We start from the raw sequence: 23,438 nt of genomic DNA on the forward strand, positions 1-23,438 counted from the left end.
CTTCTCAAATTTATTAGTCTCTGGACTTCTTCACACTCTGAAATGAGGACCCAGTTTGTATGGTTACAACTATTGTTGTTAACCATATTAGAAATTAAAACTGACAACTTTTAAAAAATATGTATTTATAAACCCATTATAAAAATAAAAATAATATTAGGCCTATGAAACACTAACATATTTTTATAATGTTTATACATATGATAATAACTATATTATCCCCCCTAAAAAAGTGAGAAGAGGGACATTGCTTTACATTTTTGCAAAACTCTTTAACATCTCATAATTGAAGATGACTGGATTCTCATGGCTACTTCTGAGTTTATTGTGATATCATAGGTCTTATAGACTCTGGACAATTCTCCTTTATACCCATGAGAGCATGAAGGTGAAAAATAGCGAACAACACTTTAGTGTTATTATAAAAGGGCTTCCCAGGTAGCTGAAACAGTAAAGAATCTGCCTGCAGTGTGGGAGACCCGGGTTCAATTCCTGGGTCGAAAAGATCCCCTGGAGAAGGGCATGGCAACTAGCTTTGATCTCATGGACGCCTGGAAAGTGTTGTGGAGAATTCCTGACGTCCACAGACCTTACTTTGAGGACTTTGGATCTAATCCAACTCTACCATTTATGTTTTACAGATGAGGACAGTAAGGGCTAGAAACATGAGGAGACATGTTCACAACCACAAGCGAGTTTTTCAGAGAAACAATAAAAGCTGTCCTGCATTAGCCTTTTACCGTGTGCCTAAGCTCTGTACTTTTATGGAATTCTCTCATGGAATCATCCATGTGACTCTCTAGAGTTGGACCGAGTTTGACCCTGTTTACACAAGAGAAAACCAAAGCTCAGGGAGGTTTGTTAGTTGCCCAAGGCCACACAGCTGGCCAGGGGCAGAATTGAGATTCAGGGCTAGCATTATATATACGAGTTTTGGCTCTCAGTCCCTTGTCCCTATTCCTGGAACATAAATACTAAAAAGAATGAAAATGACATGCTCCTCTCAAAATACGGGCTGCCTTCAGAGCCCAGAGGATGGGGGCACCCCAGAGGTCAAGGGCGGAGCTGGAAGATCAGGGCTCCAGCCAAAGGGTTGGAGGCAAATCTGGGTGGACTTACTCAGGCCTCCAGGAGGTGCTCTGGACATCTTCCGCAGTGGTCTTTGAGAGATTCAGACCAATCCACCAAAAGTCAGTTCTGTGATATGAAGATCTCTGAAAAATCAAGTAGCTGATGACCAACTGCTCAAATTAGTCAGCGCTGCCAATTTCCCAAAACCTAAGGAAAATTCTTATCAAATATAGTTAATGATTGTGAATACACCCCCCTTAAAGACAGTCAGTGACTTACACTCTTATGCTAATTTAAATGCTCAATGATGATATTCATTGAATTTATACTTCTTGAATACTCTTAATCCAAAATTTATTCAGGATGTTTTAATTGTATTCAGAACTCTGCTTAAGATATTCAAGAATATATTCTTCATTAGAATATCATCATAAGAAAGCCAAACAGCTCCCATGATATTTAGCTTCAGACAAATTGAGCTTAAAATGCCGCTGAGAAGAATATATTCACCGAAAATGTTCAAGACTAATTTATTAGGAAGACCATATCCATATTCATTGAAAATATTCAAGAAAACTGGTAGGCTTCAAGACACTTTTGGCAGATTTAGAAAACTGGTGTGTTGGTGGCCTGCTCTCAGCCAGGTATTGGTCTGAGGTCTCTTGTGCCATTGTGAAGCTGTGCTCTTCTCAGTTCTATAGGAGACCTGGGACAGGCCAGTCCTTCTAGAAAGCTTCATTTGAACCCTTAGAGGATAAGGAAACGTTGTAAACTTATGGTTACCAGAGGGAAAATGGTGACGGGATAAATTGGGAGATTGGGATTGACATATACCCACTACCATATGTAAAATCGATAACTAGGGACTTCCCCAGGGGTCCAGTGGTGAAGATTCCACACTCCTAATGCAGTGAGCATGGGTTTGATCCCTGATCAGGGAATAAAGATCCCACATGCTGCATGGTGTGGCCAAAAACAAAAAAGATAACTGATAAGGACCTACTGTGTAGCACAGGGAACTCTCCTCAATACTCTATAATGACCTATGTGGGAAAAGAATCTAACTAAGAGTGGATATATGTATATGTATAACTGACTCACTTTTCAGGACACCTGAGACAAACACAACATTGTAAATCAAATAGACTCTGGTAAAAATTAAAAGAAAAAGAAAACACTGTGTCCCCAGGGACCACCTTGAGCCTTTGGTCACCTCATGAGAGGGAAAAATAGAAGACATGTTTCCAAAGGCTTTGTAAGCATTATTTCCTTCAACCACCCTGGGAAGTTGGCTATAGAAATTATTGCTTTTTTACTGACAAGGATGCTGAGGCTCAGACAGGCGGAGTGAGTCACCCAAGATCATCTAGTTAGTCAAGGGCACAGTGGGGATTTGAACTCAGGCAGCGTAGGAAGGTGAACTCAACCAGAGTGGGATTTGAACTCCAGTGTCTGAATGTTAGAGCCCAGGGTCTTGGCTGTTGGACTATACGTTCTCCCACAAAGTTGACTTTCTACGAGCTTTATTGAATCAATGAACAAAGAAACTATCTTCAAGGTAGGGGCCGGTTAGTGGAGATTGAGTAGTTGGGGCTTTAAAGGAAGGAAGAACTCCAGGAGCTACTAGGGAATTTGATGGCCCATACGTTTGAATACTTTGGCCACCTGATGCAAAGTATTTTGGCCAACACTTTGGCCACCTGATGCAAAGAACTGACTCTTTGGAAAAGACTCTGATGCTGGGAAAGATTGAAGGCAGGAGAAGGGGATGACAGAGGATGAGATGGTTGAATGGCATCACCAACTCAATCGACCTAAGTTTGAGCAAGCTCTGGGAGTTGGTGATGGACAGGGAAGCCTGGCATGCTGCAGTCCACAGGGTCACAAATACACGACTGAGGGAATGAACTGAACTGAACTGATCTGTTTGAATATTAGAAGCTACAGGCAGAAGAGGAAAAGGAAATAGTGAATCACAAGGACGGGCCTCTTTTCCTTTCTCTACACCACACAGAAACAAAAATAATGGAAATTCTGATGGCCTACCTATGTATCTGTTCCACCATCAGGCTATTGCTTAGAGCCCAGATCTGGCTACATTATGCTCCCTGAAAAACATTATAAAAACAAAACGTAAGCACAAAGCCCAGTGGGAGAACAAAGCCAGCCATTAATGCAGATGCTTGCTCTGTTCTGCAGCAGCAGTTTTATGGAAGTTTCCCAAAGTATTAGTGTCATTCTTTCTTTCGAGGGGAAAATGATGTTTTTATTTTGTTCTTTATTTTGCAAGTGAGATGCATATCACATAGACATTGTTGGTAAGTCAGAAAGTATGTATAAGCTAAAATAAGATAAAAATCATCCATAAATCTTCCTTCCCCTACTTCAAAAAAAAAAAATCGTTGTTCACAGTAGGTACCTATTTTTCTCCAGGGCTTTTGCTTTTATGCAAATGGGATCATATTGCACATGCTATTTTGTAACCTAATTTATTATGATCTTATTAATAAAGACAATGTCACCTCTTTTCTTATTATTGCTGATTTCTGGTTGTCGATGATTTATTCCCTGAACCCAAAGAGGTAAGAGATGGAGAAGGCTTCAGGGGCTACTTAGAGTCTTGGCTGCAGGACAAGCTGTCCTGTGACAGAACTGAGGAGGGTTTTGGTGGACAGGTGTCTAAGGAGGGGCCACCTGTGGCTTCCCCCAGCCAGTCAGGGCTCGGAAAATTGCAATGGCAAACATCTGGGGAGACCTGATGATAAAATTCCACCAGTGGCATGAAGTTCTGTGGGCAAGTTGCCTCACCTTAGGCTCCTCCGTCAAGTGGGGTTGCTTTGAGAACTGTGTGACATCAACCTGCTAAGTGCCTGCCCAGCGCCGCCTCCTCCTCAACCCTGTCCACTCCACTGATCTAACACTGACTCAGCAGGGTTCTGGGAACCCCTCCTAAGGATGACGGATTTTAGTAGCTTTTTTCCACCAAAACAATAATGTTTTGGCAGGGCACAGCAGAACTTGGCAAGACAGCATGACCAGGTTCCTCTGAATGGCAAGAACTCAGCTCTGAGGTCCCGGTGCCCTGGACCTGGGCCATCCTTCCCTTCCCCACAGGCTGGCTTTTCCACATCCTCCTCTTCTGCTTCCTGCTTGGTCTCCTTCCCTTCCTTATCTCCAATTGTCTCCTTTAAAAAACAATTTTTTTTTTTCCTCCAGGATCCAACCACAGAGAGGAGAAGCTGCATGTGGTAGATATTACTGCCAGGGATAATGGGAAGTTAGTGAAGTCCTTGGGAGGTTCCCTGGACTGGACCACCTATTGTAGACATAATTTGATGCTTGAGAATAATAGATGGTAGCCCACCAGGTTCCTCTGTACATAGGATTCTCTGTGCAAGAATATTGGAGTGGGCAACCATTCCTTTCTCCAGGGGATCTTCCCCACCCAGAATAGAACCTAGGTCCCCTGCTTTGCAGGTGGACTTTTTACCATCTGAGCCACCAGGGAAGCCCATGATAAAGAATAGACACCCTCAAAGGAGTGATTTTCCTATGAAACAGACTCCTCAACAGTATTTTATTTTTAGCCAGTTAGTGAGATAATTTATAGTTAAAAAACCATCATGCTTGGCACATAGTATGCTCTCAATAGATGCTAACTATAGATGCTAACTATTACTATGACTTGGAGAAGGAAATGGCAACCCATTCCAGTATTCTTGCCTGGAGAATCCCATGGACAGAGGAGCCTGGCAGGCTACATATAGTCCATGGGGTTGCAAGAGTCGGACATGAGTTAGTAACTAAAGAGAGAGATTACTATGACTGTGATTGCCTAAAAGCACATAGAAAGCATTAGGACTGTGCATCTGGGCAACCACGGGAAGTCTGAGGCAAACACCATTCTTCCTATGAGACCCTCTCCCCACCCTCCACCCCCACCACCCTTGCTCTGGAAACAGCCCTGGGCAGAGTGCAAGCTGGGAATATTTTCATACCCCATCACTGCCTGAAGACAGCCAGGGTGTCACCAGGCAGATAAATGCGCTCATCTTTTCCCGCTGAAATTGGCACGTCCAGAGTGGAACTCTGATGATTTATTTACCAGCGACAGTTCTGCTCTGGGGTGGAAGTGCCCTGGTTTGCTCAGCAGTCTATTCATTTGTCTTTGTTGGCAGTGCAGGCTCGTGGGATCCCCACCCAGGTTCCCACTGACTCCTTATTCCTTCCATATCGTGCTGCACACACAGAGGGGCAGTCATGGGGGGCTGGTGGTGTGCTTGCCCCCTCACCTACAAAAGCACCCTCTTGGGTTGGCTTGGAGTGGGGAGGTCCCTGGGGATGGTCATGGGGTTGGGTGTGGCAGCTTATGTGGCATTAAATAAACCATATCTACAAGGTCAAGATCTCTTTCAAGGTCATGGGAGCTGGATTGCTTCGGGCTCAAATGCTGTCTCTGCTATTCCTTAGCTGTGTGGACCCATGCAAGTGGTCTGACCTCTCGGATCCTCAGATTTCTCCTCTGTTACAGGGAATAATGACACCAGTTTCCTGCTATCTTATGAGCAGAGCATATGCACAGCATCTGGCACGTAGTAAAGTGAGCCTGACATGTGTAGGAAGCTTTTAATAAAAGGAGGCTATTATTCACATCTTCATCCTCATTACCATTCCCCTGGGCTCAGAGTTGTCCCTGGAGAAGGTGGAGTTTTTTCTTAAGCTTATGAAATAATCAGAGCTGTAAGCAACTTACAGAAAAAGCCAGGTAGCTGGGTTGAAGCTCTGACACTTTCACATTACCTGATCCAGCAGCATTATTTCACCTCCCTGAGCCTTAGTTTCCTCATCTGTAAAATGGAGATAAAATGAGGTACGTCATGGGAAGCATCTGGCCTCGAGTGTACTCAGTGAAGATCAGATTTCTTTTTCTATCTCCCTCTTACGTGCTCAATGCTTTATAATTTACAAAGGGAGGTGACAGTCATTATCTGATACCCACTGTGACCTCCCCACCCCAAGGATGGGTCATAATCCCTGATTCACAGATGGGAAAACAGGAGCTCAGAGAAGTGTAGCAACCTGCCCCAACTCATATTCATTTATTCAACAAGCATTTACTGAGTGCCTACTGCACACCAGCCACTGTTAACGTGCTTCAGATATACCGATGAACACAACAGACCAAAAAAAAAAAAAAATCCTCATCCTCAAGGAGCTCACATTCTAGAGATGGGATGCAGATAATAAACAATGGAAATAACAAATTGTATAACACTTTAGAAAGTGACAAGTGCTATGGAAACTAGACTGTGATGAGGGGGATCAGGAATGATGAATATAGAGGAGGCAGGTTGCAGTTTTAGAGAGGGTGTTCACGACGAGCCTTATGAGAAGGTGACAGCTGAGCAGAAACCTGATGGAGACAAGGGTGTTAGCCATGCAGATGTCTGGGGAGCGGGAGGCATTGCAGGCAGAAGGAACAGCCTGTGCAAAGGCCCTGAGGTGAGAGTGAGTCTGACATGTTCATAGAACAGCAAGGAGTGGAGAGAATGGGGAGGGATAAGGTTGGAGGGATACAGAAGTAATGATGCGTGTGTGTGTGTGCAAGCACACACATATTCACAGAGTGAAAACGAATTCTTTAGGGCTCTGTAGCCATAATAAGGGCTTCCCTGGTGGCTCAGATGATAATCTGCCTGCAATGCAGGAGACCCACGTTTGATCCCTGGGTCAGGAAGATCCCCTGGAGAAGTGAATGGCTCCAGTATTCTTGCCTGGAGAATTCCATGCACAGAGGAGCCTGGCAGGATAAGGTCCACAGGTCTGAATGAATTAAGGAGCCATAGGAGGGTTTAATGGAGAAGGCAATGGCACCCCACTCCAGTACTCTTGCCTGGAAAGTCCCATGGATGGAGGAGCCTGGTAGGCTGTAGTCCATGGGGTCGCTAAGAGTCGGACACGACTGAGCAACTTCACTTTCACTTTCCACTTTCATGCATTGGAGAAGGAAATGGCAACCCACTCCAGTGTTCTTGCCTGGAGAATCCCAGGGACGGGGGAGCATGATGGGCTGCAGTCTATGGGGTTGCACAGAGTTGGACACAACTGAAGCGACTTAGCAGCAGCAGCAGCAGGAGGGTTTAAACAAACTCGTGCCGCAGTGAGTATTATTTTCCCAGGATCATTCTAGCTGTTGCAGACAAATGGACTGCAGGGTATTCATCCGCAGATGAATGTATAAACAAAATGTGATCTATCTATACCAAGGGGTATTATTCAGCCATAAATAGGAATGAAGTTCTGACACAGGCTACAACATGGACGAACCTTGCAAACATTATGCTAAGTGAAAGAAGACAGACACAGAGGGACAAACGTTATGATTCCAGTTCTATGAAATATTGAGAGCAGGCAAATCACAGAGATGGAAAGCAGATTAGAGGTTACCAGGGCTGGGGGAGAAAAAGGAAAGGGGGGCATATTACCTCGTGCCTACAGAGTTCTCTTCAAAATGATGGAAGTTTTAGAAACAGACAGCAGTGACGGTTACACAGTGACGGCAACTAAGGCAGGTGCATTGTGCCCTTGTGACAACAGATAGCTGGTGGGAAGCTGTTATGCAGTGCAGAGAGCTCAGCTCAGCGCTCTGTGATGACCCAGAGGGGTGGGCTAGGGAGGGTGGGAGGGAGGCTAGGAGGCGGGGGGTGTGTGTATTCAGGTATCTGATTCACTCTGTGATAGAGCAGAACTAACACAACATTGTGAACCAATTATACTCCAATAAAAAACAAACACAAACGGTTAAAATGACAACTTCTGTTATATATTTTACCAAAAGAAAATTGATTACAGGGACAAGGAAGGAAATAGCCTAGGCTGTGACATAGGCTCAGACTGAGGTGGGGGCAAGGAGGAGGTGAGAGGGGCTCAGATGCTGGATTCACGTGGGAGTTAAGGCCAGGTGTGAGCCTGAGTCTCCCATACCTTTCCCAGGGCCCAGGGCCCTGGCCCAGCAGTCTTTTGTGCTCATCACAGGTCCCCACCCTCCCAGACTCCTGGGCTTTCAGCTCGTGGTGGCCCTGCCAGGACGGGTGCTGGATTCCTCTGGCTCATAGGGAGGGGATGGTGTGACTATGTAGAGGGGAGGTTCTGGGCGAGGCTCTTGTGGATGTTGGCAGCCCCCACCCCACACACGCACATCCATCCTGGGCTTGCACCCCCACCCCTGCCCGGGCAGCTCAGCTCCCTCTGTTTGCTGCATCACTCTGGTTGTCTGGGAGATGAGTTCCGAGGTCACAAGCTCAAGCTCAGATTAGGAACTGGGTGGAGCCCATGAGCTCATGAAAAACACTGTTGCTGTTTGCACCCCATGGACCTTAGTAACCAGCCAGAGAGTCATTAGCCCAAATCTTGCTTCTCCTGATGTGGGCAGCATTGTTGTTGCTGTTTAGTCACTAAGCTGTGTCCGACTCGTGCAATCCCGTGGACTGTATTCCACTAGGCTCCTCTGTCCACGGGTTCTCCAGACAAGAATACTGGAGTGGGTTGACATTTCTGGAATTCTTCAGGGGATCTTCCTGACCCAGGGATCGAACCTGAGTCTCCTGCATTACAGGCAGATTCTTTACCACTGAGCCACCTGGGAAGCCCTTCAGGCACCATGGACAGAGGGAATACTGGCCCTCGCATGGGGTATGGGCTCAGACAGTCCTGGGTTCAGATCCCAGCACTGCCTTCTACCTCCTATGGGGCCTTGGCCAGGTCGTTTCCCTTCTGATTCCTTATTTCCTCGGGTTGGGACTTGTGAGGGCTTGTTGGGACTTTCCTCAGACTCGCGAGGGTTAAGTGACCAACAGGTGAATGGATGTTGTAAAGTGACAGTTGCTAGACAAACAGGAGGACTCATATGACAGAGGGCCTCAGAGAGTGTGGATGGTGCCTGCTGACAGGCAGGCAAGGAGTCCAGGGGAACTCTGGGTTTTGGGGGGGAGAGGTGCGTGTTGATGTCATGCACCAAAGTGGGGGAGGGAGGCAGGGGAACAGTGTGCAGGAAGCGATCCTGAACTCGGTTTTTTTGCACGTGGGGAGTTTGAGAAAGCCTTGGGTGGAAATGTCCAGGAGGTACTTGGAGGTCTGGAGAGCTGATCTGGACCAGAAGGAGGAACTGGGTGTGTTAGTTTAGAGGTGGTCATTGGAACTACAGACTGTGTGATGACCCCAGGGAGAAGCAGAGGGGGGTTAGGACAGGATCCCCAGCACACTGCATTTATGGGATGTTTCCAGGAGATGGAGGAGCAAAGGAAGAGGTGGGAGGACTTGCCCAGGGTCATGGGAGGAGTTAGTTGTTGAGCTGGATCAGAACTCAGATGTCCCTTTGTAGGTGGCGTGGAGATGCCGCTCAGCCTGCCTCTTTCTGTTTCACTCTCTTCCTGTCGCACTGTAGCAGCTGGTGTTCACTGGTTTCAAGAGAAACAGAAGGACTTTACCTAGTTTAGGGAGGAAAGGATATGGTAGAGCACAAATAATCGAAAAGAAAACTCACCAGTGGACCCCAGAAAATGTTAGGGAACCACTGACTGAAACTGCCCGTGTTAGCCAGCCATGATGATAATGACTCGTTTCTTGTCTCACAACAGGAGGTCCTGTTGTGGAATGATAAGGAATGTGGTGCTGCTGCCAAAAACTCACCAGGAGAATTCGGGAGAGGCCAAAAGGAGGGAGGAGACACCAGCCTACAATATCGCCCTACCAACCTCCCAGAATCCTTTACGCTGGAACCAGTCTTGGCTGAGAGATGTGTGTGCCACCAGGAAGGACCCCAAGTCAGACCAAATATGAGTCAAACAAGATGACTGGGCAGAGACAACTTGGAGACTAACCCTCTTACCATAAAACCTGAAACTGTGAGCCACGTGGCAGAGCCGTTCTCCTGGGTTCCCTTTCCCTACTGCTCTCCGCCCGAGTACACCTTCTGAATAAAATCTTTTTGCTTTGTCAGTACATGTCTTCTCAGACAATTCATTTCTGAGTGTTAGACAAGAGCCCATCCTCAGGGCCTGGAAGGAGTCCCCCTCCCTGCAACAGGAATGGGGCTGCTCCAGGGAGCCAAAGAGTAAGAAAAATGTGCCTTGTCACTGGGATGAATCAGCTTCAGCTCCTTCCCATCCTCCAGCCTGACAAAGGTTCATATTCCTACGAGAAACTGATCGGCTTGGCCTGGGCCATGTGCCCACCCTTGGTGAAGGAAGGACAGGGCCCTGTGAAGGCAATATTCCCGATGAAACTAGCACAGGGTTATTAAGAGGCTGGGGCCATCGGAAAGCGACATGGAAGCAGCCAGGCAGAAGCTGCAGGTGTGCCTCCCCTGGGCCCCGGGCTCTCTGGAGCTTCCGAAACCGGGTCGAAGGGCATTCCCTGGAGGAGCCAAGGATTGAGCAAGGGTGCCTGTGGCTGGGCAACCTGATTAATTCATCACTACCTACACAGTACGCCTGGAAGGATTCCAAAGGGATGCAACAGAAGGATAGCTTTAATGAGAAGAGAAAGAACAAAACAAGACCTTAACGGCTCAGATTCATCAGGGAAGAGGGCGGGGCTGGGGAAGGTAGGTCCACCTAGCCAAAGTGCTCTCTACAAGTCAGGAACGCTCCAAGCCATTTACATATCTTGATTCATTTGGTTCCTCAGCACAGCCCTACAAAGCACTCTATCATTACCTCTGCGTTATTGCCAAGGAGCCCGAGGCACAAAGAAGTTAAGGAATTTGTTCAGGGATGCCCAGCTCATACATGATGGAGCAGAATTCCAATCAGGGTGGTCCAGCCCTGGAGTGTGTGTGCATAACAATTACAAAACAATTACACGGCACACATGCAAGTTGTCAGAGGGGAAGGAAAAGGCATATCAGGTAATATGGAACATTAAAGGGTCCCTTCTGAGAATCAAATCTTAAATGTAGCACCTAGGTTTACTTGTCTTGTCTTAAAGGCAAAACATTCAAACAACCCACAAATGCACAAAGGAAAAATAAATAAATAACTTGAACATCCACCATACTGTCACTTTAAAACAACTAGAATATAAATGCAAATTTATATTTCTTTTAAACGGAGTATTATACAGACTGATTGAGGCTGACTTTCCCCCCCTGTACCATGACAATAAATCATCTTCGGGAGCTTGGTAGTTAATGGCTGCGTACTTTCTCCCATTGTGTGGAAGCACCATCATTTGTCCAGCTTAATCCCCTCTTGTTGAGCCATTTTGTCATTCCCAATTATCCCTGAGTATAAATGCAGCAGACACTGCTGGTGAGCCACTCGGATCTCCTCATAGGCTTCGCTGAGCACACCTCCCCTGACTTCCGGGTTCTCTTGTTTACATGAGTTTGTATCTGGTGACTTTTCTTTGCAGAACCACCCTGGGGCTACTGGGGGCCCAGGGTCCAAAAGCCTGATGTTTGTCTCCTCAAGGGAGTGTTCACATCCCCCACTTCTGTCGCTAGGGGAGATCTTTGTCTCTGAGCATTGGTGGCAGGAGTCTCTGAACCCAGATCTCTTGCCTCAGGTCAGAACAAATTCTGGCCCGCTGGCAACACTGTTCCTCTTTGGTGACACTGTCCAATTTCATAGAGCAGAAGTGGTGTCGTGCCATTTTCATGGATAGGGCACAAAAGACCTCTCGGGCTTTTGCCTCACTCTCTCTTGGATTGATTGCTCCAGGGGAAGCCAGCTGCCATGTCATGAGGACACTTGAGCAGCTTCTTAGAGAAGCCCACTTGGTATGGGTCTGAGGCCTCTAGCAACAACCACAAGAAGTAGACCCTCCAGGGACCTCTATACAGCACAGGGAATTATACTCAGTATTCTGTAATAACCTATAAGAGAAAAAGACTTTGAAAAAGAATTTATATATATGTAACTGAATCACTATTGTCCATCAACTATATGCCAAAAAAAGAAACCCCTCAGCCCCAGTCAAACGTTCAGATGACTGCAGACCTGTCTACCATCTTGATTCAACCTCATAAGAAACCCCAAATCAGAACCACCAGCTCAGCCTTAGCTGAATTCCTGAACCTTGGAAACCATATAATATTAAATGTTGATTGTTTTAGGCCACTTGATTTTAGGCTAAACTGATGCAAAAAGAGCTACCAGCTGAACCCTCTTCTTAGATGTTCACAACACACATCGCCAGACTAAAGAGTGAGTTTCATCTAACCCAGGATTTCCCAAAATTATTTGACAGCAGAACCCAACCCATTCCTTTTTCTTTTGATGGAACTCACTTTGGGACCTGCTGATCTAGTATAAAATCTTGGACACGCCCTGTGTCCTCTGTGTGACCTTACAGACTGTAGCCCGCCAGGCTCCTCTGTCCATGGGATTCTCCAGGCAAGAATACTGGAGTGGACTGTCATTTCCTTGATATTCTCAGTTTCTGGCACTTCTGTAAGGCCTTCTTTGTCCTCCGTCAACTGTGTCCGTGCTGGCTTAGATCCGAGGTTTGTGTGGCTGTGTGTGCGCGTGTGCACGCACGCCGCTCTGTCATGCTGTCTGCTGTGGATTTTGTAAGCTGTCACTGTCAGGATCAGAACAAGCTAGTCTGTCACGCAGCTCTGATGGAGCACAAACAGGCAAAGGAAAAAGGAAATGGTCCCAGGATATCAGGTCACTAGGCAACGTGTCCAAGACAGCTGGTCCATGACTTTTCTCTGGCCTCCCTGCTTTACTGGGCTGCTGGGCTGCTGATAATAACTTAAGCAGTGGTCCTGTTTGATTTGCACACTCTCACTCATCGTCCCAGTCACCCTCTGGGGGATGTTCAGGGCTGGCAATGGATGGGCCCCATTTTATAGGTAAAGAGACTGAGGCTCTGAGCCAGGATTAAGAGCTTTGTTTTTTTCTGGCATTATTCCCTCTGCCAGAAACCCTTAATCCTTCTTCCCACCCCGCCTGCCCCCCAGCCAAGCTAACATTGGTTTGGAACCAGTCTGAGTTTAAAACTGGCTCAGCCACTTTGCCACTTCCCAGCTGTGGGAACCTGAGCACATTTCTAAATCACTGCAGTTTGGCTATAGATTAAATGGAAAAATGGATGTGGAGAGAATGGACAGCCCCTTGCAGCTAATAAACATTTAATTTTATTGTTATTATTAATACTCATCCTTTCAACTTTGACAACACTTCTTCCTAGAAGCCCCCAGGAACGACTCTCACCTCACCCAGGCTGGGTCCAAGCCTCCCCGGGGCTCCTCCTATACAACCCTCACCCTGATTCTCCAGTAGTTCCTAACCCTGGCTGCAAATTGAAATCCTTGGAGAGCTTTTTAAAAATATCCATGCCCAGTGCCCCCCACCAGAGACCAATAACATCCAAATCCCTAGGAGGATTTCTAGAGCATGAGCTGAGTATTTCCCCACCCCGACCTTTTGCTCAGCCAGCGAGGGATGCTGGAGGCTGGGTGCCTGGTCTCCAGCCTGGGTGAGCACCCTGATACTTCCATTCAGGACCTGATGGAGGGAGGCGTGAGCCTAGCCAAGCAGCATCACCCACCAACATCTCTCCTCAACTTCCAAATCTTCCAGGGAGGAAAATATTGTAGTTGACTGCCAGCCTGTTGTCTGGCCCTCTCCCTTGCCCCATGTTCTCTTTTAAAATGACCTCTCTCCACCATGGTGGTTTTACAGAATAACCAACAATAACAGCAGTGATGATAGTAGCTGATATTCTGAACCCTTCCTGTGTTCTAGGGATTGTGCTGAAGGCTAAAGGGCTAAAGTCATCTTCTTCTTCCATTATATATATGTGTATGTGTGTGTGTGTGTGTGTGTGTGTGTGTGTGTGAGATTCATATTCCAAAGTTGTATTTTCAGGTTTCTCCTGATTTAAAAATAATAGGTTCATGGTACAACCACTATGGAAAACAATATGGAGGTTACTTAAAAAGCTAAAAGTAGAACTACCATATGACCCAACAATCTGACTCCTGGGCACATACACAGAGAAAACCATAATTCAAAAAGATCCATACAGCCCAATGTTCATAGCAGCACTATTTACAATAGCCAAGATATGGAAGCAACCTAAATGTCCATTGACAAAGGTATGGATAAAGAAGATGTGGTACATATATACAATGGAATATCACTCAGTCATTAAAAAGAATGAAATAATGTCATTTGCAGCAACTGGGATGGATCTAGAGATTATCAAACTAAGTGAAGTAAGTCAGAGAAAGACAAATATCATATATTGCTTATATGTGAACTCTAAAAACTGATACAAATGAACTTGTTTATAAAACAGAAACAGACTCACAAACTTTGAAAACAAACTTATGGTTACCAAAGGGGAAAGGTGGAGGGAAGGATGAATTAGGAGTTTTGGATTAACATATACACACTAGTCTATTAAAATAAATGATCAACAAGGACCTACTGTATAGCACAGGGAACTCTACTCCATATTCTGTAATAACCTCTGTGGGAAAAGAATCTGAAAAAGAATGAATATATGTGTAACTGAATCACTTTGCTGTATACCTGAAACTAACACAACATTGTCAATCAACTATACTCCAATATAAAGTAAAAGTTGAATTAAAAACACAATAGGTTCATTCTTGGGCAAGGGGGTGAGGGTTGGCAACTAAGATGATAGAGGCATGGTATCAGGATTACCCCTAGACCCCTGACACTGGAGCCTGAAATCCCCTCAATGCCTCTAATTCCCACTCTTCTTCTCCCAAATGGAGACATTAAGAATTGGAAGGCAGGTGCTGGGAGAGTGTCAGGTACAGACTCGGGGCTACTGGTTCAGTAACCTTATGTGCTGCTGCTGCTAAGTCGCTTCAGTCGTGTCCGACTGTGCGACCCCAGAAATGGCAGCCCACTAGGCTCCCCCATCCCTGGGATTCTCCAGGCAAGAACACTGGAGTGGGCTGCCATTTCCTTCTCCAATGCATGAACATGAAAAGTGAAAGTGAAGTCGCTCAGTCGTGTCTGACTCTTAGCGATCCCATGGACTGCAGCCCACCAGTCTCCTCCATCCATGGGATTTCCAGGCAAGAGTACTGGAGTGGGTTGCCATTGCCTTCTCCAACCTGACATGGGTCCCTGGCAGACTCTCCTTTCCACCTTCCAGGCAGGGTTCAGACTGAGACCACCTACTGCTCCCCATCCATGTGGACTTATTCTGCATGAGCACCTGTGGGCTGAGCACTTTGCATGCATACATGTAATCCTCACACCAGCCCTGCATCACCATCACACATTTTTGCAAATAAGAAAACAAATGGGCCTTCCTTGGTGGTCCAGAGGTTAGGACTCCATGCTTCCACTGCAGAGGGCACAAGTCCTAATCCCTGGTTGGGGAACTAAGATCTCATATGCTGCACAGTGTGGTCAAAAAAATTTTTTTAATGAAAAGTAAACAAATGCCCACCTACAGAGGTCAAGGTCACACAAAGGGATATGGAGAGGGGAGCAGCAGAACTGGGATCAGAATTCAGAACCCTAACAGCCTTGGTGCTCCATGATCTCAGAGCTCACACTTAGTTCAGCCCTGGGCCCTGCTGTTTTCTTTGCTTGTTACATATGGCCTGAGACTCCCATAATACCCTCAAGGCCAGAGATTCACGTCTGTCTTATTCTCCAGCACCAGCACGGTACCTGATACATAGGAGGCCTGGGGGTGGGGAGGGAGATATTAAAAACCTTTAATAGCTTGCAGGACCAGGACACTGGTTATTCAGAATGGCCACTGGTCCAAAGGCAGCTACTGGTTCCTAGAAAGAAATGGGAGAGGGTAGAGGGAGGAACGTGTCTAGATTTCAAAATGTCGCTTTTATTGTTATGTAGGTATGGAATAGTTAAAAGATCAGATGATGATTGCAATTGAAAAAAAAAATAACTTGTTATACTCAGATTCCAAGAGGAGGGGACTGACCGTGCTTTGGGGACCACACGGGGAAGCACAGGGTCATTCGTGAGGCAGAGGGAAGGTGGACATTCGTGAGGCAGAAGGAAGCCTGTATTGTGGTTTTTGTGAGAATGAACAGGTGAGGTGGAGGAAACAGACTTGGAATGGCCTAGTTTGAATCATTTCAGTAAGCTCTGAGGCATAGGGGCTGGCCCTAGTTGTTTGGTGCCTGACCTGGAATGAGCAGGGCAGGTGGGTAGTAGCTCAGAATGTGATAAAGCTTGCGGTGGGGGCTCTGGATTGGTTTCCATAAGACAGGCATGCCTGCAGGCTATCTCTGGAAGGCACAGTCCCTCCAGGGTCAGCAAGGTGCCAAGTGGTCAAAGCATTAGAACAAAAAGAAGTGCTCAGTGAAGGATAGGACGGTAGCGGGCCAGCTTAAGAGGCAGGGCTATTTATGAAATGGTGCTAAAGTGTTTCAATATTTGGACACCTGGCTCCATTGTACCTGGGTATATAGTTGAATTGGTGCCAAGTCTGAAGAAAGGCACTCAGTAAATATACACTGAATGGCTGAATCGTGGGGCCTGGGCCTAGAGTCTCCTCCCCTCCCCGTATCTCAGTTCTCCTTGGAGAATGACCCTGGAGATACCATTTCACACAACTGCCTTTCCCTTTTCCTTGGGAGCCCCCAGGGAGCACCCATCTGCTCACACCTGGGAGGACTTGGAGCTGGTGGTCGAGTGGGCTGCTCTCACCACAGACAGGGTGACTTGAGTCAGCCCTCAGCAACCAGAAAGCAGAGCTCACAACAGACCATGAGTCCTCCCACCCCTTCTGACAACTCCTGGCTGTTGGGTGGGAGGGGACCTCCCACAGCCCCGTACCCCACCAGCTCCAGGTGTTGGCTCGTGGACGAGACAGTATTGATTTTCACATTATGATGCACAACTTGTGAGGCACTTAGAGGAGGGGGTGGAGGAAAAGCCAGTCACTGATTCCCAGAATTTATTTTGAGACACATTAATTTGTTTCTTCCCTTCAAGGTCAAATCAAGTCATCTCCATATATCACCATTGGCAGCGGCTGGCTGGCAGGCAGTTGGGAGGCGGGTGGAGATGGGTGGAGGATACAACTTTCCAGGGAGCTAGGTCAAGGAAGTGGAGCATAGAAGCAGGTTCTGGGCAGCCCCTACCCTGGCAGCATCATCGACGTGAGACCCCGGAACGATATTCCTCTGTCATATCACTGGAGATCTCTGGGGAGGGGCCTAGTCATCTGTTCTGAGGACAATGCTTGTGTTTCTAAACTGGAACCTCTCAGAACTGAAATAAGCTGGGTTTCTGGGGTCTGAGATCAGGCTCTTGGGCTCATTTCCCAGGGAGACCCACACTCACCATTCATTCATTCAATCATCCATTCAATACATATTTATTTCCAGTGAGTGGGCTCTCTATTCTGTCTGCTCAGGGTCTCACCTTCAGTGACCCAAAACTGATGAATGACCACTGAAATGAAAGCTTTACTTTTCTTTTTATCTCACCAGGTTCTCAAAGTGGGAAGAAAGGGTAACCTCACACCCAGCCCAGTTGCCTTGCGTTTTGCACGTGCCCAGTAAATATTTGTTGAACAAATATTAAATTAGTAGGGATCTTTCCCTTTACTTGGACGATTTCTCCCCTCATTCTTTAAAGCAGAGCAGTTTGGATCAGTTTGGGGTTTTGTCATTGTTATTATTACTTATTCTGCTACACAAATTCCCAGCTGTTTCAAGATGTGCTGGGTTGGGATCAGGGTAACGATGAGGGCCTCTGGCCAGTCTGGTGGGAGTCTGAGCTGAGATCTTAAAGATTTAGCCAAAGAAGGGGCTGGAGGAATAAGCATTGGAGCAAGAGAGCAGTGTATTCAAAGTTCTGGGAGCAAGAGAGGGCCTGTCTGGTTAGAGGAACAGAGGGAGGTTAGGTGGGCCCACAGTGCAAGCGGAGGGAGTTAGGGGAGCTGGGGGAGAGAGGGGACCTGGGGAAAGATCCCAGAAGGCTCTGCAAGTCTTGAATGAAGCTTGGACTCAATCCTTTGAACAATGGGGAACCATCGAAGATTGTAAAAGGGACATACCTTTCACCTTGGCTCATGTATTTTCTTCTGCCGGCAAGGGACCTCCCCATCCCTAATCCTGCTTGCTCAACTCTGACCACCATGGAGTGAACCCTCCCCTGAGAAATTGTCCCCAACCCCAAGTCCTTTGCAAAGCCTCAACTTGAAATATAACTTCTCTTCCCAAAATTTTTACAGACTCACATAAGGCACACTTAGATTTTGCTTTGCTGAGAGAAAGGCAGAAGAGGGTTACAGTTACTAGTGGGGTCAGGACCCCCTCACACCCCAACCCCAGCCTGTGGCTTACCAGGTGTATGATTTGGGGCTGTACACTTAGTCCTTCCTTGGATCAGTTTTCTCATCTGTAAAATGGAGATAAGAGTTGAACCAACCTCATGTAACTGAGCAGGGGCCTTTGCAGGACAGACCCTCCTCCCCACCTCACCACCCATCCTCCATTCTTCACCTGACTCTTGTTTGTTCTAAAACTTTAGCCTCCCAGGCCTTCCCTGAGTTCTAAAGAATAAGTTTAATCAGGGAAGTAAGAAAAGCCAGAAACAAAGGGAAACAGTCAAGCAGCACAAAATAATTGTTTAGCCATTAAACAAAGTCCAGGACCTTTAGTTCCTTCTCAAGGGCTACAGATAATATTCTGAGACAAATCCTTCGAGCTGTTTTGCAGAGGTTGAAACCCCGACCAGGTGGAAGAAGCTAACTACTGACAATAAGCACGTGGACGCCACGGGCAACCTGGGGACCAGGAGGCTGATGATGTCGACTCCCAAGTAATTCACCACCAGCCAATCAGAAGAACATCCACGAGCTGTTCACACACCCCACAACCCTTACCCTCACCCTGGCTTCAAAAACCTCTCCCTGAAAGCCATCAGGGAGGTCAGGCCTTTCGAATGCTAGCTGCCTGGGCTCTGCGCTCAGTGCCCTGCAGTAAACACTGCACTGTCCTCCACAACCTGGTGTCAGTAGATTGGCTTTACCACCGTGGGCCAGGGGACCCCAGTTTGGTTTGGTAATACTCATAGGGTTATATGGTAATTAAACCTATTAATACACCTAAGGCACCTAGCACAGGGCCTGGCACACGGAGGATTTAGTGAGGGTCAGGCTTCCCGGGTGGCACTAGTGGTAAAGAACCCGCCTGCCAATGCAGGAGATGCAAGAGACGAGGGTTCGATCCCTGGGTCAGGAAGGTCCCCTGAAGGAGAGCATGGCAACCCACTCTAATAGTCTTGCATGGAGAATCCTGTGGACAGAGGAGCCTGGAGGGTTACGGTTCACAGGATCTCAAAGAGTCGGACACGACTGAAGTGACTTAGCACGCAGGCTTTCTGTTACCTGTGTAGCCGCTCTTCAAGCTGCTTGTGGGAAGGAATCATGGCTCATTGTCTGCTATACGTTTGGCTCCCAGAAAAGGACCAAAATAAGTAGATGCTCAGGAAATAGTCACTGATTCTGCTGTCACTGGCAGTTTGGAGGTACTCTTAAAAAGCAGCTCATAAATCAACTATGCATGCGTGTTAAGTCGTTTCAGTCATGCCCAACTCTTTGCGACCCTATGGATAGTAGCCCATCAACCTCCTCTGTCCGTGGGGTTCTCCAGGCAAGAATATTGGAGTGTGCTGCCATGCCCTCCTCCAGGGGATCTTCCTGACCCAGGGGTTAAACCTGTCTCTTACATCACCTGCATTAGCAGGCGGGTTCTTTACCCCAGTGCCACCTGGGATACCCAAAGCAACTACACTTAGATGGAAAAAAAAATTATTAATTTTATAAATTATTAATTCCTCCTAAAACAAAAGTTGAGTTCTACCATCACCATGGGACTTACCCAAGCCACTTAGAGGCAACTTCTTCATGGTAAAGGTAACATCTACTTCCTGCGGGTCAGGGAGGCTTAAAGGAGATGGGCTCCAGGGATGGAGCATGTGACCCAGGGCTTACCAATCAAAGTACTGATTTTCTGGGCCGTGCTTAACTCAGGGATGGTCATGTGACCCAAGCTGGTCCAATTAGAATGACTCTCAGCAGACGTGATGAGAAAAGCCTGGCTTTTCTCGCTGGGGACCGGAATGTGGGTGGTGGGGTGGTGGTGTAGTGATGGTACCTGTCTTGAGGTCACATGAAAGGGCCCGGGGACATGACAGCTAGGAGCAGGAGGTGTGGGGGGCAACAGGGCGACTAGGAGTGGAGCCGACACCGTGGGAACAAGAGACAAACTGAGTTCTATTAAATCATTAGAAACTTGAAAGCAGCATTTATCTTGGACTTCTCAGTTGTACCCAAATAAATACCCCTTTTTGCTTCAATCAGTTGGAGTAGAGCTTCCTAGCACTTAGCACAGAAACAGTTCTAACTGATGCGCTGTGGTAGCACGCTCCCTACCACCAGACTTTCAGGGTTCTGGGCTCCTGGCAGCATCAGTGTGTGGATTGTTGACTGACCCTTTCCTCCTTCCTAACAGAACCTTGCTTTTTCAAGTAGCAATGTTCCAGGCCTCGAAGGACAAATCAATATTGATCTAAGCCTATCATGGCCATTCCTTTCCCTTTGCCAGGGACTGGCTTCAACAAACTCATGTGACCCAGTTTGGGTCAATGAAAAAAAAAGAAAGAAGACTGTTGAGAGAGAGCTTCTGGAAAAGAGCTTACTGATGAAAGAGAAAGTCAGACAAAAAGACTTTTTTACCCTTGCCTTCTCTTCCTGTACATGGCCATATGAGGTTCAGATGCTTGGAGCTGCTGCGGCCTTTTTTGCAAACATGAGGATAGAACTTGTAGACTCATCAGAGATGGTAGAGAAAAACGATAGAAAGACTCTGGGTTCTTGGTGGCATAACAGCTGAAAAAATAATTCTGAAATCACTCATATCTAAACTTCCTGTAAAGTTAAGATATTTATACCATTTAAGCCACAGTGCATTGAACATTATTTGCAACCACAAGTACCCCTAACTGATGTTGCATATCTAAGTGGTACAGCATTTGGTTCCCATCAAAACAACACGCAAGGCTAATAACATCAGTTCCTTTTATTACTGTTTACTGTTATTTTCCCTAAACAACAGCACAATTCAAATAACAATGACACACACGTCCCACCCATATACACAACACCACTAGCCTGCCTGCCAGACTATTTGGCCTCTGCTTGGTTCCTGGTGGAGCTGTCTGGAGACAGCCCCCTCTGTAAAAATCCCGACTTGGACATAGGAGACACAAGAAAGGGGGGACTTTAACCAGAGAATAAACTAAAGGACTTCTAAAGTCCTTGGGGAGTGCCAGCTTGGGAACATGCTATAAATGCCTGGGTGGAGGGCACACGGCACTGTCTGTTTTCATGCGGTTGCTGGATAAATCCCATATGGGGATATAAGACCTGTCTATAACCCTTTGTAAACCAGGGCTGCAGAAACACTGTGGGTAAGCTACGAGGGCTCCATCAACCAAACCAAGGGGCAGGTATGGACATTGGGAGCCCAGAATGGGAATCCCGGTCCCCAGAGAAAAGCAACTCTTGCATTAGCTGCAAGATAAGATACAAAGTGAAATGTTATGTCCCCTTTTATTTGTTTTGCAACTGTAAAATGTGCAACATTTTCATCATGATAGAAAAGGTAAAGAAAGGAAAACCCCCAGCACTTTGGCCTAATACAATGGAGCATGACCTGTCAACTGAGCCATCTTGCAGAAAAACCTACTACTGACACTATCCAGGGAATCTGGTCAATCCACCCCGACCCCCAACATTTTAGCCACACTAAATCTACGAGTTCAGCTATAGTAATGTATCCTGGAATCAGAGAAGCCCAGGGGTTGGGGAGGGAACAACAAAGGGCCAAGACTGGGGTCTCAGGTACAAGTGACTTCCTGGCCATCTTGAGGAAGCTCGTTGTTGAAACTGCTCTCTCCAAACGGTGAGTAAGGGGGAACCTGGGGAGCTTCGATGATCAGCAGGCCTTCTGGGGAAAGGGAGGCAAACACTGTCACAGGATCCACCTCTGCAGGAAGCCTAGGGAAAGTAGAAGATTCATTTATTATTTTTAATACAGCCAAACACTCTTTTATTCATTTGAAAGAAAATATTTTTGATATTGCCTGGTGGGACTATTATCAAACATAATTATTTTTATTATTATCAAAATAATAAATTTAATAATCATAATCATTATTGTTATAAAAATAATAATCCCACCAGGCAATTCCATGACTATCCCTAATACATAGATGAGGCGATTGAGATCAGAGAGGTGAACTGATTTGCCCAAGGTAACACAGCTGGCAAGTAGCACATGGGAAGAGAACTGGAATCCTGGTCTCCAAACTCAAGAGCAACTGATCATGACACTCTGCCTCCTCTCCCAGGCACCAGACTTTTGAAGAAAGTCCATGGTAGGGAAAGCCAGGAGGTTCAATCACCCAGATCTTCCCACCGGTCTAGGCTGATTCCACCTGTTGTAAACGCAGGGGTCTTGATGAAAGAACCAGGCAGTAAAGTGAGCCCATGCCAGTCACGGGCAGGACCCTTCCTGGAGGGCTTGGGGAGGTTTTTTGCTGTGAACAGCCACCTGTAGCCACATGAACTGCATCTACCTAGGAGATTCCTGATTAACAAGGAGCCTGCAGGGAAGAGGGGGAGAGAAGGGGAACCTGGGCAACTGCCAAGCCAAACTTCTGAAGTAGAGACAAGGCCAAAAGTTTGGACCTCCCTAATGGCAACCCACTCCAATAGTCTTGCCTGGAGAATCCCATGGACAGAGGAGCCTGGCAGGCTACAGTCCATGGGGTCACAGGAGTCAGACATGACTTCGCGACCAAACCATCACCACTGTTGGCTGGGGGGATGGGCTGACTCTGTGTAACCCTTTGCACGCCAACCCCTAGGGCACCTGGGACATATGACAGGGCAGCCATGGTCCATAAGCAAGGACTCCACAGGCAGGCGGACTGGAGTTCAAATCACACCTCTTCCTGACTGTGTGATCTTGGGTTAGTGATCTCACCTCTCTGACCACAAGTAAAGGTGGTTTAAAACAGCACCTATCTTTTAGGGTGGTGTGAGAATTATGTAGCATGATGAAAGCAAAGGGCTTAGCACAGTGCCTGGCATATAGGAAGTGCTCAATAGGCATCAGCTTCCACATTGTCATTGTAGGCATCAGATGTACAAGTGGGCACCTTGATAGCTGTGACTATTTTAGCATCATCACTGACCCATGAAATGTCAGCGGCCAAAAGGATGTCAGCTATCCAGGACAATGTTCCCATATTACACATGGGGAAACTTAGGCCCCAGTATGGGAACAGACTCATTCAAGGGCTCTTACCGGG

The 23,438-nt window shown here is 46.8% G+C and overlaps 1 protein-coding gene across 4 annotated transcripts in view; it reads right to left on the bottom strand.

Annotated features, from left to right (window-relative positions):
• The window catches only part of HSPB8 (heat shock protein family B (small) member 8), a 50,706-nt gene that overhangs the window by 16,574 nt on the left and 10,694 nt on the right, over positions 1-23,438 (bottom strand). Inside the window, exons 3-7 of one of the 4 annotated variants that reach the window (XM_055550365.1) lie at positions 19,940-22,119; positions 18,401-18,455; positions 5,872-5,918; positions 3,118-3,179; positions 1,120-1,214 (exon numbers count right to left, since the gene is read on the bottom strand). In XM_055550365.1, coding sequence (XP_055406340.1) covers positions 21,960-22,119 — 160 coding nt within the window. In that variant the 3' untranslated portion in view covers positions 1,120-1,214; positions 3,118-3,179; positions 5,872-5,918; positions 18,401-18,455; positions 19,940-21,959. Of the gene's footprint in view, positions 1-1,119; positions 1,215-3,117; positions 3,180-5,871; positions 5,919-7,872; positions 9,558-14,514; positions 14,572-18,400; positions 18,456-19,939; positions 22,120-23,438 lie in introns of those variants that run through there. The other 3 variants (XM_055550364.1, XM_055550363.1, XM_055550362.1) reach the window with 3 other exon arrangements.

Source organism: Bubalus kerabau, chromosome 16 (assembly GCF_029407905.1).
Source record: "Bubalus kerabau isolate K-KA32 ecotype Philippines breed swamp buffalo chromosome 16, PCC_UOA_SB_1v2, whole genome shotgun sequence".
In the NCBI taxonomy this organism is placed as follows: Eukaryota; Metazoa; Chordata; class Mammalia; order Artiodactyla; family Bovidae; genus Bubalus; species Bubalus kerabau.